Raw genomic sequence first — 17,788 nt, forward strand, 5'->3', positions numbered from 1 at the left:
TGTATATTATATCATACTCCATTCATAAACAAATTCATTTCATTGAAGATGATTAATATAATTAAATTACTCAATATGATTAAATATATATTGTGAATGTTTTAAAATCTGTTTGCAGGGTTGTAAAAAGCTCTAAACTGTTAATGTTTTTTTTGAAGGTTTGATATGACACAACATACGTAATCAAGACTTTTCTTCTTTTCAGAGAAAAGCTCCTGGTATAAGTTGAATTTCGTTTTAAGAATTTGAGCAAAAATGGTGGAGGGAGGAGTTACAAAACCAGATAAAACAGAATTTACAGAATGTTGGAAGACGACATGGAAGACACCATACATTATGCGGCTGGCCTTATCGGCTGGCATTGGAGGCCTCCTGTTTGGCTACGACACAGGTAATAAGAAAATTCAATAGTAAGGTTGCTCCATTGTGAGGTCACGGGTATGAAACAAAAACAACCTCTCCCTGCATACGAAGGTAGGGTTGCCTATATCAAACCCTCCCTAGACCCTGCAATGGCATGCACTGGGCTTACCCTTGCTAAGTGCATTCTAACATCAAATACAATGGTACAATCTTTAAATAATTCTATATTTATGAATTTTTTATGGAAGTGTAGGAGTTATCTCTGGAGCCCTTCTTTACATTCGAGAAGACTTCAAATCTGTTGATAAGAGTACTGTCATGCAGGTAAAATTACTCTCAATTGCTTTAATTTCCCCAACATCAACATGGTCCATTTGATGAATATGCACACACACTCACACACACACTTATACACATAATATGTAAAGGCCTCTCCTTTTTCACTGTGCTCATGCCTTCTGTTCTATCATTCTATACATAGGAAACCATTGTGAGCATGGCTGTAGCAGGAGCTATCGTTGGTGCTGCAGTTGGTGGATGGATGAATGACAGGTTCGGAAGGAAGATGTCAATCATAGTTGCGGATGTCTTGTTCTTCATTGGCGCAATAGTTATGGCTTTGGCTCCAGTTCCGGCGGTGATTATTGTTGGAAGAATATTTGTTGGTTTGGGAGTTGGAATGGCTTCCATGACAGCGCCTCTTTACATCTCAGAAGCCTCACCGGCTAGAATTAGAGGCGCGCTTGTTAGCACAAATGGTTTGCTAATTACAGGAGGCCAATTTCTGTCATATCTTATCAATCTAGCCTTCACCAAGGTACATAATATACATACATATATATATATATATATATATATATATATATATATATATATGGGTGTTTGAATCTTTTCACTTGTTGGGATGCAAAACAGAAGGCAAAAATGTAACTCTGTAAATTTGTTTCAGGCTCCTGGAACCTGGCGTTGGATGCTCGGTGTTGCAGGAGTTCCAGCTGTAGTGCAGTTTGCTTTGATGTTCACCCTACCTGAGTCTCCTAGATGGCTTTATCGGAAGGTTCTTCCTCTAACAATAGAAATGCATCAATGTACCCGTGTATTTAAGCACATTAATATACCAATTTAGCTTCCTCTGTTTTTTATTTTTTATTTTTAGAAGAGTGTTTTGAAGAAGGTGGTACCTCTGATTTCTCCAAAACCCAAAGCTATTTCAGAAAAAACTAGTCAAACACTATTCAAAATAGCTTTCAAATACAAAAAGTCAAACAAAGCGTTTGAAAAGCCAATCCAAACATTACTCAAAACACAGCATTAATATAGAGATCCCTTGGGAGTAGACCTGCAATGCCTAACTTCTCCAAAACGCTCTTCCAAAACTCAAAACTATTTCAAAAAATTTAGCCAAACACTACTCAAAAAAGCTTCCAAACCCAAAAGCGAAGTTTGAAAAGCCAATCCAAATAGGCATTAATATAGAGATCCCTTGGGAGTAGACCTGTAATTTAAAAGAGTAAAAGTTAAATCTGAGTACTTCATTATGCATGTTCCAGATGTGCTGCGTATGTCTTCATTGATCTGTAGAATCTGTCACTAAATGATGTCTCCAAAACCATTCTTAAATGAAATCACTACCTTGATACTCTCTTAGTTATGCATATATATATATATATATGTATATAAACATAACACTTTGGGTGTGTCAAATCTATTGAAATTGGGGGTTGTTAGTAACACATTACCATAATATTTGTTTATCAGGATAGAGTGGATGAGGCCAGGGACATCTTGAGTAAAATATATCCTGCTGAGGAACTTGAAGGTGAGATTCAAGCCTTGAAGGAATCAGTTGAAGCTGAAAAGGCCGACGAAATGGCAATTGGGGGAAGCGGTGTGTTTGCGAAAGTAAGGAATGCTTGGGGCAATGATGTGGTCCGAAGAGGGCTCTACGCAGGCATTGCTGTTCAGGTGGCTCAGCAATTTGTGGGTATAAACACCGTCATGTATTACAGTCCCACCATAGTTCAGTTCGCTGGATTTGCTTCGAAACAGACAGCTTTGGCACTCTCTCTCATTACTTCTGGCCTAAATGCTGTTGGCTCCATTGTGAGTATGGCCTTCGTTGATAGATACGGCAGGAGGAGGCTGATGATCATTTCTATGTTTGGTATAATCACTTGTCTCATTGTGTTATCCGGGGTGTTTTACCAAGCTTCAAAAACTGCTCCAGCTGTCAGTAACCTCGAATCCTCCCACTTCGGTGCTAACTCTACGTGTCCCGGTTACCTCGGGGCCAAAAGTCCATCGTCTTGGAATTGCATGACATGCTTGTCATCCTCTGATTGTGCATATTGTTCGAATGGAGGAAGCGTGGTACGTTTACTTTCCTCACCTTTTGGTTGCTCCTCCTTACTTGAAATGATAGCTTCAATTCTGATACCAGATGCACAAAATGAAACCAAATAAGCTGTTAGTTGCCTCTTATTGATGCTTATAACTAACTTTTCATCACTAATAATGAGCCTTTTTTGATTGATTTGCTTTCGATCAGTACTCTCCCGGAGCTTGTGTGAATTCAAACGACGATTTAAAAGATAAATGCGGGGCAGAACATCGGACATGGTACACCAAGGGCTGCCCAAGCAGAATAGGATTTTTGGCAGTTGTACTCCTGGGAATGTACATTATATCTTACTCACCTGGAATGGGGACGGTACCATGGATTGTGAACTCAGAGATATACCCATTGAGATACAGAGGCATTGGTGGAGGAATAGCCGCAGTTTCTAACTGGACCTCCAACCTTATCGTGAGCGAGACATTCTTGTCGTTGACCGAGGCCCTTGGCTCTGCTGGCACATTCCTCCTCTTTGCTGGTTTTTCATTCCTCGGTCTTATAGCCATTTATTTACTTGTACCAGAAACCAAAGGACTGCAATTTGAGGAAGTTGAGAAGATGTTACAGGAAGGCTACAAACCATACAAGAAGAAGAATAAGAAAAGTTCCAATTCCAAAGATGATAGTTCTTCTTAAGCTATAATTATCTGATGTTTTCGAAGGAAAAAGTTCCAATTTCAAAGTTGGTAGTTCTTAATCTATATATTATCTGTCGTAATGTCCTACTCGTTTCGTTGTATTTCTTCTCCCTTCTAATAATTTTTTTTTCTCTACATGATGATTGGGATATACCAATATAACCGTGTCCAAATTTATAGTACCCAGCTGCATGCATACCTTCCCAATCAACTCTGTAAACGACTACATTCTTTACCTGATCGATCACGCTTTCACATCCCTTGTATCTTCCAAAGGCACACTGGAGAGAATGCAAGCCCCGATGAGTTACATAAACTGGTAGAGGAGTCTGCTCGCCCAAAAAGGATAAATCCAACAGAATCTGGACAAGCTGACCTAATCCATCAGATCCAGAACATCCATTCTTGATGAGTCCGTATCCTGGCTTAACAAATCAAATAGGGAGAAATAGCAGAATAAAACCAGATAATTAGTACTCAGTAAACCTATCAATAGAAGGAATAGCTTGTCAACCCAAGACCAATTGTGAAAATATGTACTCTATCCAAGGAAAGAGGGAGGGCTGAAATTAAGAAATTGTACAGAGAAAAGCTAGTTAAATCAAGCATTCAAGGTACTATTTCTTCCCCATAGCATCTCCTAGAATTTTTGCCCGTTGTCATTCTACCAATTTTGTCAACCCTGCTGCACAAAACCATCAAAGAACTCCATACATTCAACTAACCAATAATCATCGACACGATAACAGATCACTACTCTTATGGACTTAATTATAATTTATAGAATAATAATAAAGGGACAGTTACTTAAAATGGATGGAGTAATTTGATAGCTTCATTTAAGCAAAGAAGTGCAAAATTCTGATGTCTGATCAGCACAATCACATTTAGTAGACATGTAATAGGCAAACAACATAAATTCATCAGATATTTAATATATTTCTATCAATAAATTTGCACTGCACAACAATTGGAAATTGTCAATACAATTAGGCATGTCATACCATCATCCAACCCACAGATTAGTAAATTCCACTAACCACAAACTAGCCTACTGCTGGACTCGCACTCCCCCAATCTGCAAGAGTGCTCAACTAGGGGGGGTACCCCACCTTCTTTATTAACAACTTTCTGTTCTTCGCACCGCCAGAAAACAAATGCAGAAACATGGGCACCATATGCTAATTTTTCAACAGCTTTTATTAGAACTGAAATGCCACATTCTTCAACGTTTTTGATTAGCAATGAAATACCTACCCACTTTTAACAATAGCAGTTATTCTTCTCGACTAAGAAGCACGGACACGGATATGACATGACACGGACACAGCAACACGGTAGATCCAAAAAAATTAGGACACGGACATGGCGAATAGTATATATATATGTGTGTGTGTGTGTGTGATGTAGTACTTTAAAAATTATTGAGTGTTATTATTTTTCATCAACCTCACAATGAAAAAAAACACAAATCATAACTCATAACTAATGAACTATAAAAGAACAATGTTGCATAGTTATAAAATCAAATAAAAAACAAGACATTAGAATAATAACTAGTATCATTTAATCATCATTGCAAGTTTACTCCAAATACAAAAACATAGACAGAAAGGACTATTAACATTCATGACTCTTTAACATTCAGGACTTTACTGTTAGCACTTAATATTCACAAAAACCTAAAGGCTAGTCCCCAAAAAAGATACAAAAACAAGTCAGTATACTATCATCTATTCCCATCCATCATTTGATCTAGGACTTTTACCATTTACAATACCAAAAGGGTAGTACAAAACAAAAAATAGAACATATCAGCATTAAAATTAAAAAAAAAAAAATTAACATATCAGCATTAAATTTTTTTTTTTTTTTAAAAAAAAAAAAAAAATCCCAGAAAAGTGTGTCCGAGCCGTGTTTGAGTTGTCTGAGCCGTGTCCGAAAATTAGAAAAAATAAAAAAATTCTAGACACGGTTTTTGGCATGTCCGACACGTGTCGGGGCGTGTCCGTGTCCGACACGTGTCGGACACGAATTCTTCGCCCATTTTGGAGTGTCCGTGCTTCCTAATTTCTCGAGTATCAACCATAGCACAATACTACCAATATCTTCTTTGCCAAACATGTTCCCTGTTTGGAAACGAAGGCCTTTGGCAGTTTTACAGCACAGCACTCAAAGGCCTGCTCGTTTTTCATCTCAATTGAATATATTATTCAACAACATAGGAGCATCTTTCTTCCCTCTATTTGGTCCGAGTAAGAAAGAAAACTACGATGCCATGCTGAACTTAGCCTATAATCTTATTATCACCAATAAAAATGGGTTAAGCAGAGCACACCCAGCATTCAGATTTATTTATTTATTTATTTTCTGTACTTGTCTTAAAACGTACAGATATTTCATAGATCTGGCATCAGTGATCCAAGCTTGCTTTTCCAAAACTGTCACTGTTCCGAAACCAATGCCATAATGGAAAAAGCACATCTTTATTCTCCCCATTCAATTCATCATGAAAACACAGCAAACAGCAGTGTGGCACCAATAATGCTAGTTCTTTCTGTTAACGATAAAAGACAAACTACACAAAGATCACCAGAGGAATCTGGAAAAATATTTTTCTTCTCCCAATGGACTGAGAGATTCAATAGATCCATCACAATATGCTGTTGCATCTGCGTCTTCTACAACAAAGTAGAGGTAGGATTCAATATATCAGAAAAGAAGCAAGTAAAGAGAAAAATGATACCATATACAACTACAAAGAAGTGGACTTGTATTCCTCATTTATAGAACCAAGAAGTGTTTGGCTTCTTCATGCTGATTCCAAGACAGATCAGAGGTCAAGGAGTGCAGAAATTTGCACCAAATTCATGAAACATCCTTTTTGACAACAATCAATCCCGAGCCCCCCCCCCCCCCCCCCCCCCCCCCCCAAAAAAAAAACAATTCCCAGTAAGGCAGTTTTTCATATGAGGAGAAATTGGAGAATTCATTATTCTGCAATAAACATAAGAACTTCAGGCAAGAAAAGTTCAATAGCTTGAAGTTTGAGAGTTTTTACTGAAAACAATGTAACAACCAACATGTCCCCTAATCGGTCAACAAAATAAAAACACAACATTTGTAGATTGGATATATGAGGGAGCTCAACTCTTGACCCAAGTTTGTATGATTGGGATCCTGCACTGGATAGGTTACGGGATCCATAGGATCGGATAGTAGATTAGATCAATGATTGTAAGATCCTTCAAAGTGTGAGAAAAATCACTAAAATCATATTTATAAATAATGAATTCTTAGAATAGATAGAACGGATTTAAACGCATAAAAACAGAAGTATTATTACAAAAGCGAAACATGCATATATGCACAAGTTCACGTAGGTAATTTTGATAGTGCAGCTCAAAAGGTAGAACCCTACCATGCAATTACAAGTAAAATTTTACATGGGAAGATCAAGATTTAGATCCTTGTATTCTCTCTATTTTTAATGAACACGTATTTCTTGTAATACCTGAATTACTTTTTAGTTTTTAATAAAGAAAACCAAGAAAATTCTTTAACACAATCTACCAGATATCAATTACATTTGCTATAACAACCAACATATCTTATAAAAGGTTTAAAATCAATCAAGTTTACAAATATTTTCAAGTACTATAAAATAAAAAAAAAGTCTTTTTTCATACCCCAACGATCCTATGACATGATTTTTAGTACTTTTCCAATAGTAGCATAATCAATCCTACCTCTCTATGATTTTTCATACAATCTGGATTGATTTGGAAACTTTCGATCGTAGGATAGTGCAATGTTACTACCCAAATTGCAATTTTTTGATAACCATGCTCTTGGCACCCTATACTGAAGTGAAGTGCAACATGTTTTAAATAGAATAATTCAAACAATTGTCTTTAAATAATAACAAACTGTGTAATCAAACAATTGTTGCTTCGTAGCTTTGTTTATGAGAAAAATAGAAGAATTCTTAACGATAATGCAAATCTCGATGCTTTTTAGTTAAGCATACGAGTCTATTGTCAAGCGTGAGAGCATGCATTCGATTTTGAAGAGGGCCACTCTATTCAGGTAATGCCACAATTAGGTCTTTACGCAGTCATGAGTCAACCTTCCTCATACCCGTGATTAACAGGGACCACAGTGGGTTACCTTTCCCCATTTATGGTCTTGAGTTCTTTGAATAAGTCGCAAAATACAAAAAGGCAACACATTAAGGAAGTTTTTTTCTGGATCAGATAAATGATGAAGTCAAGTACAAATTTACAAAAACATACAAGAGAGCATGAAATCAATGACCACATCCAAATGAAATCAGGTTCTATTTAACAAACTATTCACTTAATAATTATAAAATATAATTTCCAATTATGGTACCCGGAAACCAGTAAGAATAAGCCCAATCGAAAGCATATCCGTGTCTTCTGAAATTATTGATGTCTGAGGATGAGAATAGACTGACTAGTTATGTAAGTGCTACGCCCCATGTTTCCTAGAATGAAATAAAAGTGAGTGAATCTGAATTTTATTTTGAATACTATCTCTTAGTTGTAAGAATAAAAGAGTCATGGGAAAAGGAACAAAGGGATGAAACCGAATATATATATATATATTTTAATTTATTATTTTTCAAGGCTAAAGAAAAAATTCTAGTTCTATTTTAAGAAAATTATATCATATTGATAGGACATGAATCTCTAAGAAAATTATGACAATGATGATAGCACTTGAAACTACAAAAAAAAGTTAGCTTGGAAATAAATTGAATTTTAATCGAATTGATTATCATCTGTTACTTGAAAAGTCAATTCCAAAATGGGCCTAGGATAACAGAACCAAGAAAAATGCTACCAATGCATAATGCAAAACTAGCAAGAAGGACAAATGCTAGAGCAGTTAAAGAAAAAACTATAATGAATATCTGATTTAAGCCAAAACCAACAATCACAAGAAATTAAGTTGCATTGCCATTTTTATGCACAAAGTCAAAATTTGTATCAAGATAACACATACACAAGCCTTAGATAAGTTTAGATAAAGTATAAAACATTTGAGAGAATATTATATATATATTAAATATTTCATGAGATCTGGTTCTATTCAATAAAACTACACACAAACAGATAGTAAGATTACAGAATTCACATAAAAGTAGTTCAAAATTTGCAAATTGGAACATACTTTTGTGTCAAGAGGGCAATACTTCTTCTTTAGATGTTCTTGGTAGTGCTTGCTGCTCACAACACCAAACAATAATTCAAATCATCTTTGCATGAGTGATCCAACAACCCAATAGCTGCAGTTTCCAACTGGGTCTCGAACCCCATCATGAGCAAGACGTTCTTGTCGTTGACCAAGACCCTTGGTTCTGCCGGCACATTCTTCCTCTTTGCCGGTTTTTCCACCCTCGGTCTTGTAGCCATTTTTTTACTCGTACCAGAAACCAAAGGACTGCAATTTGAGGAAGTTGACAAGATGTTACAGAAAATCTACAAACCACAAGAAGAATAAGCAAAGTTCCAATTTCAAAGATGCAAGTTCTTCTTAAGCTATAATTATCTGTTCTTTTCAGATTACAATTCTTGTCATCGTTTAAGTAAAAAACAGTGTAATAGGTGTAATATTTATACTCGCTTCCTTGTATTTCTTCTCCCTTCTAATAATTTGTTCCCTACATCATGATTAATACAGATTTTGATTGCTTTCTCTCTCTCAAACTTCCTACATAGCTTTCCTTGATTGGGAACACTGTCCAAATTTATAGTAACCAGCTGCATACCTTCCCAATCAACTCTGTAAACGACGCCGTTCCTTACTTGATTGATCATGCTTTCATCAACGCATCCCTTGTATCTTCCAAAGGGTAATTATACATTTCTTCAACTTTCCCAGGCTGGAGAGCATGCAAGCCCAGATGAGCTACATAAACTGGTCCAGGAGTCTGCTCATCAAAAAATGATAAATCCAACACAATCTGGACGAGCTGAACCAATCCTTCTGATCCATCACATCCATTCTTGACGAATTGTATCCTGGCTGACTATTTAAAATGTCAAAGTGCATATTTACAAAATCTACCAATGTCTTCTTTGCCAAACATGTTCCCTTTTTGGAAACCAAGGCCTTTTGCCATTTACAGCACAGCACTCAAAGACCTGCTCTTTGTTCAGCTCAATTGAATATATTATTCAGCATCACAAGAGCATCTTTCTTCCCTCTATTTGATCCGAGTAAGAAAGAAAACTATAATGCCATGCTGCACTTGTCTATAATCTTAAAATCATCAATAAAAATGGGTTAAGCAGAGCATACCCAGCATTCAGATTCTATGTTTTTTTTCTGTACTCGTCTTAAAATATGGCCCATATTTCATAGATCTGGCATCAGTGATCCAAGCTTGCCTTCTAAAACTGTCATTGTTAACCAATGCCACAATGAAAGTGCATCTTTATTCCCTCCATTCAATTCATCATGAACAGACAGCAGTGTGGCACCAATAATGCTAATTCTTGTTGTCACCGATCAAAGATGAGCTACAAAAATCACCAGAGGAATCTGAAAAAGTGATTTTCTTCTCCCAAGGAATGAGGGATTCAATAGATCCATCACAATACGCTATTGTATCTGTGTCTTGCTACAACAAAGTAGAGGTAAGCAAATCAATAAAATTATTTAACACAATCTAACAAATATCAATTGCATGTGCTATAAGAACCAACATATCATATAAAAGGTTTAAAATCAATCAACTTTACAAATATTTTCAAGTATCATGAAAAAAAAGATTTATCTTTTTTCATACCCGAATGATCCTATGACATGATTTCGACTAGCTTTTCCAATAGTAGCCTAATCAATCATCCTATCATGATCCTACATCTCTATGATTTTCATACAATCTGGATTGATTTCATAAGTTTGGCTTGTAGGATAGTGCAATGTTACTATCCAAATTGCAATTTTGATAACCATGCTCCTGTTATCCTATACTTAAATGAAGTGCAACATGTTTTAAACAGAAGAATTTAAACAATTGTTTTAAATAACAACAAACTGTATAATCAAACAGTTGTTGCATCGTAATTTCGTTTATGATAAAAAAAGAAGAATTCTTAAAGATAACGCAAATCTCGATGATTTTTAGTAAAGCATAGGAGTCTATTGTCAAGCATGAGAGCATGCGTTAGATTTTGAAGAGGGCCACTCTATTCAAGTAATGCCACAATTAGTCTTTATGCAGTCATGAATCAACCCTCCTCTTACCCGTGATTAACGGGGTCCACAGTGGGTGATAGCCTTTCCATTTATGGCCTTGGGTTCTTCAAAGAAGTCGCACAATACAAAAAGATGCATTACCTGGATCAAATAAATGATGAAGTCAAATGCATATTCACAAAAAACATACAAGGGAGTATGAAATCAATGACCAAATCCAAATGAAATAAGGTTCTATTTAACAAACTATTCACTTAATAATTATAAAATATAATTTTCGAGTATGTTACCCTACTTCCTAGCATGAAATAAAAGTGAAAAGTGAATCTGAGTTGGTTTGAATACAATCTCTTAGTTGTAAGATTAAAATGGACATAGGAAAAGGAACAAAGAGATGAAACCAAAAATGGAAAGAAAAAAAAAAAAAAGCATTAAGAAAAAATGCTAGTTCTATTTTAAGAGAATTATATCATATTGATTGGACATGAAACTCTAACAAAATGATGAAGATGATGATAGCAATTGAAACTCTAGAAAAATGTTAGCTTGGAAATAAATTGAATTTTAATCGAATTGATTATCATTTGTTACTTGAAAACTCAATTCCAAAATGGACATGGGAGAACAGAACCAATAAAAATGCTACCAATGCCAAAATGCAAAACAAGCAAGGACAAATGCTAGCTCAGTTTAAGAAAAATCTATAAAAAAATATATTAATTTAAGCCAAAAGCAACAATCCCAAGAATTTAAGTTGCATTGCTATTTATGCACAAAGTCAAAATTTGTATCAAGATAACACATACACAAGTCGCAGATAAGTTTAGATAAAGTACAAAACATTTGAGAGAACATTATATATATTAAAAATGACATGACATCTAGTTCTATTCAATAAAACCATACACAAACAGATAGTAAGATTACATAATTCCCATAAAAGTAGTTCACAATATACAATTTGGAACATGCTTTTGTGTCAAGAGGGAAATATTTATTCCTCTTTAGATGTTGTTGGCAGTGCTTGTTGCTAACAACACCAAGCAATAATTCAAATCATCTTTGTGTGAGTGAACCAATAACTCCTTCCTCCCAACCCCATTAATTAACATCTTTAAAATTACCATCTGACTATACATCTATATATATATATATACACATACACATAAATGAGTAGGAATAGAACGAATAAACCATACATGAGGGAGCTCAACTCTTGGCCCAAGGTTGTATGATTGGGATCCTACATTGGATAGATTAGAGGGTCCACAGGATCGGATCATAGATTAGATCAATGATTGTAAGATCCTTCAAATTGTGAAAAAGATAACTAAAATCATATTTATCAATGAATTCTTAGAATAGATAGAACGAATTTAGAACACATAAAAACAGAAGTGTTATTACAAATGTACCGAACATGCATGTATGCACAAGTTTATGTAGGTAATTTTGATAGAGTAGCTCAAAAGGTAGAACCCTAACACCATGTAATTAGAAGTAAAGTCATACATTGAATGATTAGATTTTGATCCATCTATTCTCACTTTTATTTTATTTTAATGAAAATGTATGTCTCATAATAACTGAATTACTTTTGTAATAAAGCAAACCAAGAAAATTCTTTAACATAATCTACCAAATATCAATTACATGTGCCATAACAACCAACATATTTGATAAAAGGTTTAAAATCAATCAAATTTACAAATATTTTCAAGTACTATAAAAATAAAAAGAAGATTATCTTAACTTTTTCATACCCAAACAATCCTATGACATGATTTCAAGCAGCTTTTCCAACTGTTGCCTGATTGTTCTTATGGTACAATCCAAAACAATCCTATCACAATCCCATCTTTCATACAATCTGGAATGATTTGATAACTTTGAATTGTAGGATCTTGTGATGTTACAATCCAAATTGCAATTTTGATAAACATGCTCCTGACATCCTATACTCAAGTGAAATACAAATTGTTTTGGTAAAAGTAATTAGGAAAACACATGAAAAACAGAAAAATATTTTACATGCTCCCAACATGATTCTTTAAATTATAACAAACTGTGTAATTAAATAGTTCTCGTTTCGTAGCTTCATTTATTAGAAAAATAGAAGAATTCTTAAAGACAACTCAAATCTCAAATATTTTTTGAAGGTGTGAGACACTTTATAGTTAAGCATATTAGTCTATTGTCAAGCGTGAGAGCATGGGTTCGATTTTGAAGAGGGGCACTCTATTCAAATAATGCCACAATTAGATCTTTACGCAGTCAAGCCACCTCGTACCAGTGATTAATGGGACCACAGTGGGTAATAGCCTTTTCATTTATGGACCTGAGTTCTTTAACTAAGTCGCACAATACAAAAAAGGCAACCCGTTAAAAGAAGTTTCTTTCCGGGTCAAATAAATGAAGTCAAGTGCATATTTTCAAAAACATAGAAGAGAGAATGAAATCAATGACCACATCCAAATGAAAACCGGTTCTATTTAACAAACTACTCACTTAATAATTATAAACATCGTCCTAACTAGTTATGTAACTGCTACACCCCACTACACCCCATGTTTCCAAGCATAAAATAAATTGAAAGTGAATCTGAGTTGGATTGAATACTATCTTTTAGTTGTTAGGTTAAAACAGATGAACAAACAGGGACAAAGAGATGCCAAAAAAAAAAAAGAAAAAACACGAAAAAAAAGAAAAGAAAAGGACAAATGCTAGTTCTATTTTGAAATTTTCATATCATACAAATAGGGCATGAAACTCGAAGAAAATGAAGACGAGTATCTAGCTTGGAAGTAAATTAAATTTTAATTGAATTGATTATTATGTATTACTTGAAAAGTCAATTTCAATATATATATATATGAACATAGGAGAACAGAACCAAGAAAAAATGCTACCAGTGCCGAAATGCAAAACAAAAAAGAACATATGCTAGCTTAATTTAATAAAAATCTATAACAAATATCTAATTTTAAGCCAAAAGCAACAGTCACAAGAGATAAAGTTGCATGCCATTTATGCACAAACATAACAAATACCAAGTTGTAGACAAATTTAGATTAACTACAAATCATTTGGGAGCACAATATTCATTAAAAATCGCATATTAATTAGATCTAGTTCTATTCAATAAAACTACACACAAACAGATAGTAAGATTACAGAATTCCAATAAAAGTAGTTCAAAATTTGCAACTTGGGAACATACTCTTGCGTTAAGAGGGCAATATTTCTTCCTCTAAGATGTTGGAAGTGCTCGTTGCTCACAACACCAAGCAATAATTCAAATCATCTTTGCATGAGTGATCCAACAACTCCTTCCTCCCAACCCCACCAATTAACATCTTTAAATTCACTGGATTATACATTTACATACATATATGAGTAGGAATAGGAAGACTAAACAAACCATAGAAAAATTGATGAAACCAACTCACCGAAAAAAAAAATCGATTAAACCAAAATCCAATAATCAGTAGTTTAAGCAGGAAACTTCATTGAACTTTTAGAAAATCCAGTCCATTTTCTAGGACAAAATCGATTTTAGCTCACAAAATAGCATTAAACCCAGAAAAATAATCCATGAATATCTGAGATTAAGAGGACAGAAACAGAGAATCACTACATGCAAAAATGATTCAAATTATAGGATTGGATGTGAGGCCGCAAGCACATAAACATGTATCTCTCTCAGTAGCCCGCGCTGAGCGGCAAATCCCCTTCCTTGTACCGTACATATAACTTTGTAAACCCTAACCCGGACAAATGTCAACTAATTTGGTAGGATTCACGGGTGTGATAAGGTTTGGATCCATTTGCCTCCATTTTTGTAAATGAACAGTATTAACCAAGAGCATGTCCAACGGCTGTGTGTGTGTATTTTTTGTGTATAAATATGACGTGTCATGATAGATTTACACCAAAATTTTGGATTATTTAATTTTAGCTCCAAAGGATTATTTTATACTTTTTGTGTAAAAATATATCTCCAATAACAACCAACCATGTATCATGTTAGGATCCCACATAACTTTTTCAAACCTGCTTAATATATGGTTGATTTTTTAATGAAATGAGAAAGATGGAGAAGAAATGAAATATGCTGATGTGGTGTGTAAAATATACAACAATTTTATCTATTGGTAATGTGTAAGTGTACCTTAATAGAATGCTGGAGATAAAGAAAATTACACATCATATGTGGTCGTGTATATTTTATACTATTGTAAATAAGAGCAAGAAAATAGAAGAGAAGATTTCTTGTATATAACTTAGATGTGAGTACATGTGGGTTTATATAGGAACTCAAGGCATACACTCAGTACATTAATTTAGCCAATTACCAGAAATTAAGCTAATCAAAATCCTATAATCAAGCTAACAGATTTTTTGCATCAGAATATATCCTATAATCAAGCTAGCAGATTACATGTAGCAGAATAGTCAACTTTCCTAATAAATTAGAGGCTGTAAATAGCCTATATTCATAACACTCCCCCTCAAGCTGGAGAGTAAATATCAACAACTCCCACCTTGCTACAAATAGAGTCGAATGCATTCTTTGGAAGAGCTTTAGTGAAGACATCAACTAGTTGATTGTGAGAGGGCACAAAAAGAGTCACAATCTCATTTGAAGCCACCTTAGAATGAATGAAATGACAATCCATTTCAATGTGTTTTGTCCGTTCATGAAAAACTGGATTGCTAGCAATATAAATGGCGGCCTGGTTATCATAGTAGAGAGGAGTTGGATCTTGTATTGAGATTCCAAACTCTTGTAGAAGGCTTCTTAACCAATTTAGCTCACAAGTTGTGTAAGCCATTGCACGGTATTCAGCCTCAGCACTAGATCGAGCAACAACTGATTGCTTCTTACTTCTCCAAGTTACAAAATTAACCCCAATAAAAGTACAATAACCCGTAGTTGATCTTCTATTTAAGGGAGAACCTGCCCAGTCTGTATCAGTATACCCTTCAATGCGAAGATTTCCTGAAGATTGGTAAAGAAGACCACGGCCTGGAGCACCTTTGAGGTACTTTAGAATGTGTACAACTGCATTCATGTGAGGGACCCGTGGGTTGGTCATGAATTGACTCACCTCACTGACTGCATATGAAATATCTGGTCGAGTGATAGTCAGGTAAATTAGCTTACCAACTAATCTTCAGTACATCTCAGGATCATCAACTAAGTCACTAACATTAGACATCAATTTCTGATTAGCCTCCATAGGTGTAGCAACAGGTTTAGCTCCAAGATGACCCGTATCTCTCAAAATATCAAGAACATATTTTTGTTAAGACAAATAAATGCCTTTCTTTGATCTCGCAACCTCAATACCAAGAAAATAACGAAGCCTGCCCAAATCTTTAGTAAGAAAGTTTGAACCAAGATGACCAATCAAAGTCTGAATGCCCTTACTGTCACTTCCAATAATTACAATGCCCATACTATCATAATACCATGTTTTGTCTTCTTAAAGAACACTAAGTGATCAACCTGACTTCTAGTCATTCCATGAGTGACCACAACTTTGCTGAATTTGTCAAACCATGCTCGAGGAGACTGTTTGAGTCCATAAAATAGATTTATGAAGATGACAAACACACTCCCCCTTGGACTCAAACCTAGGTGGTTGAGCTATGTACACTGTCTCACTCAAATCTCATGCAAGTAGGCATTCTTAACATCAAGTTAATGAAGGGGCCAATTAAGATTTGCAGCAAGAGAGATAATAATACGAACTGAGTTTAGCTTGGCCACAGGAGAAAAAGTTTTAGTGTAATTAAGACCATAGGTTTGAGTAAAGCCCTTAGCAACAAGACGAGCTTTTAACTTGTCAACAGTACCATCTAGATTTTGCTTCACTGTGAAAATCTATTGGCAACCAACAATATGTGCACCTGCGGGCGTTTAAGTATTATTCAAGTGCAAAGCATGCATTTCATCCTCCATTGCTTTTCGCCAACTAGGATGGGAAAAAGCCTCCTTATATGTCTTTGGAATAGAGACAGAAGATAAGGATATTGTGAAAGCCTTAAACGAAGGAGATAAATGATTATAAGATACAAAATTAGAGATAAGGTGTTTAGTACAAGACTTTTTACCTTTACGAATGGCAATGGGAATGTCAGGACTAGATGGAGAAGTCTGATCTGCAGGCGCCGAGGAAAGCAATGGAGGATTTGAGGATGGTGCTATTGGTGCTGTAATTGGTTCAGATGGGCAATGAGAAGACCACAGACATTTACGAACATAGACCTTAGGATATGAAGGGATGAGCCTAGTAGGATATAAAGGCACGGAAAGAACAGGTAGGGGCCGAACAGACTCTTGGAGTAAAGGCTCTTGCACAACCCTCCGTAGAGTAATAGGGAACATTTTCAAAGAAAGTCTCATCAGCACATACAAAATCTTTTCTTAATATAGGACTATAGCATCGGTACCCTTTTTGAGTACGATAATAACCAAGAAATATACATTTGTGTGCACGAGGGTCAAGTTTATCACGTTTATGATTTAAATTATGGACAAAGCAAATACATCCAAATACCTTTGGAGGGAGAAAAAGGATCTTTATCAGGGAAGAACATTTTAAAAGGTGATTTCCCTTTAAGAACCTGAGATGGCATTCTATTTAAAAGGTATACTGTTGTGAGAACAGCATCCCCCCAAAAGTGTTCAGGCACATTCATTTGAAGCATGAGTGCACGGACAACAACAAGGATTGGACCATTCTTTCGTTTAGCAACTCCATTTTGTTGAGGTGTATCAACACATGAGGTTTGATGAGTGATACCCCTCGACTCAAAGAAATGCTGAAAGTTATGAACTTTATACTCAAGAGCATTATTAGTACGAAGAATGTGTAACTTGGCATTAAATTGATTAGTGATTTCAGCATAAAATGATTTAAATGCATCAAACACTAAAGAGCGATCTTGAAGAACATATAACCAAGTCAAACGGGAATGATCATCAATAAAAGAAATGAAATAACGTGCACCAAACAAACCAGTTATTCTCGCTGGACCCCAAACATTGGAGTGAACTAACTCAAAAAGGATGTAAACAAGGACCATTAGGTCAACATTTAAAAGTGGCTCGATGATGTTTACTGAGCTCAAACGTTTCACAATTAAAAGT

At 35.2% G+C, this 17,788-nt stretch overlaps 1 protein-coding gene and 1 long non-coding RNA gene across 4 annotated transcripts; one reads left to right on the forward strand and one right to left on the reverse strand.

Moving 5' to 3' along the window:
• The first annotated feature begins 206 nt into the window (after positions 1-206).
• LOC132283875 (inositol transporter 4-like) lies at positions 207-3,599 on the forward strand. Its single transcript, XM_059785944.1, has 6 exons — positions 207-391; positions 617-687; positions 845-1,180; positions 1,313-1,420; positions 2,122-2,733; positions 2,912-3,599. The coding sequence occupies exons 1-6, from the start codon at positions 256-258 to the stop codon at positions 3,392-3,394; spliced, it is 1,746 nt and encodes a 581-aa protein (XP_059641927.1). The 5' UTR covers positions 207-255; the 3' UTR covers positions 3,395-3,599.
• Positions 3,156-14,417, reverse strand: LOC132283963 (uncharacterized). Of its 3 annotated transcripts, XR_009472197.1 has the most exons (7): positions 14,079-14,417; positions 13,850-13,996; positions 10,678-10,770; positions 9,194-10,048; positions 8,596-8,865; positions 3,633-3,821; positions 3,156-3,292 (listed from the first exon to the last, which is right to left on the reverse strand). It is a non-coding gene; the product is annotated as an uncharacterized LOC132283963 (long non-coding RNA). The 3 variants fall into 3 exon arrangements; XR_009472190.1 differs by having other exon boundaries at positions 3,633-3,817; positions 13,850-14,417; XR_009472175.1 differs by having other exon boundaries at positions 13,850-14,417.
• Positions 14,418-17,788: the final 3,371 nt, after the last annotated feature.

The sequence above is a fragment of the Cornus florida genome, unplaced genomic scaffold, assembly GCF_030987335.1.
Source record: "Cornus florida cultivar Cherokee Brave unplaced genomic scaffold, ASM3098733v1 CherokeeBrave_3.0.0_Hap2_Chr01, whole genome shotgun sequence".
NCBI lineage: Eukaryota > Viridiplantae > Streptophyta > Magnoliopsida > Cornales > Cornaceae > Cornus > Cornus florida.

Coding starts and splice junctions, on each gene's coding strand:
- LOC132283875 (XM_059785944.1), top strand. CDS start 256: ATGGTGGAGGGAGGAGTTACAAAACCAGATAAAACAGAATTTACAGAA. Junction 1,421..2,121: donor CTAGATGGCTTTATCGGAAG/GTTCTTCCTCTA, acceptor TTTGTTTATCAG/GATAGAGTGGATGAGGCCAG. Junction 2,734..2,911: donor GTTCGAATGGAGGAAGCGTG/GTACGTTTACTT, acceptor GCTTTCGATCAG/TACTCTCCCGGAGCTTGTGT.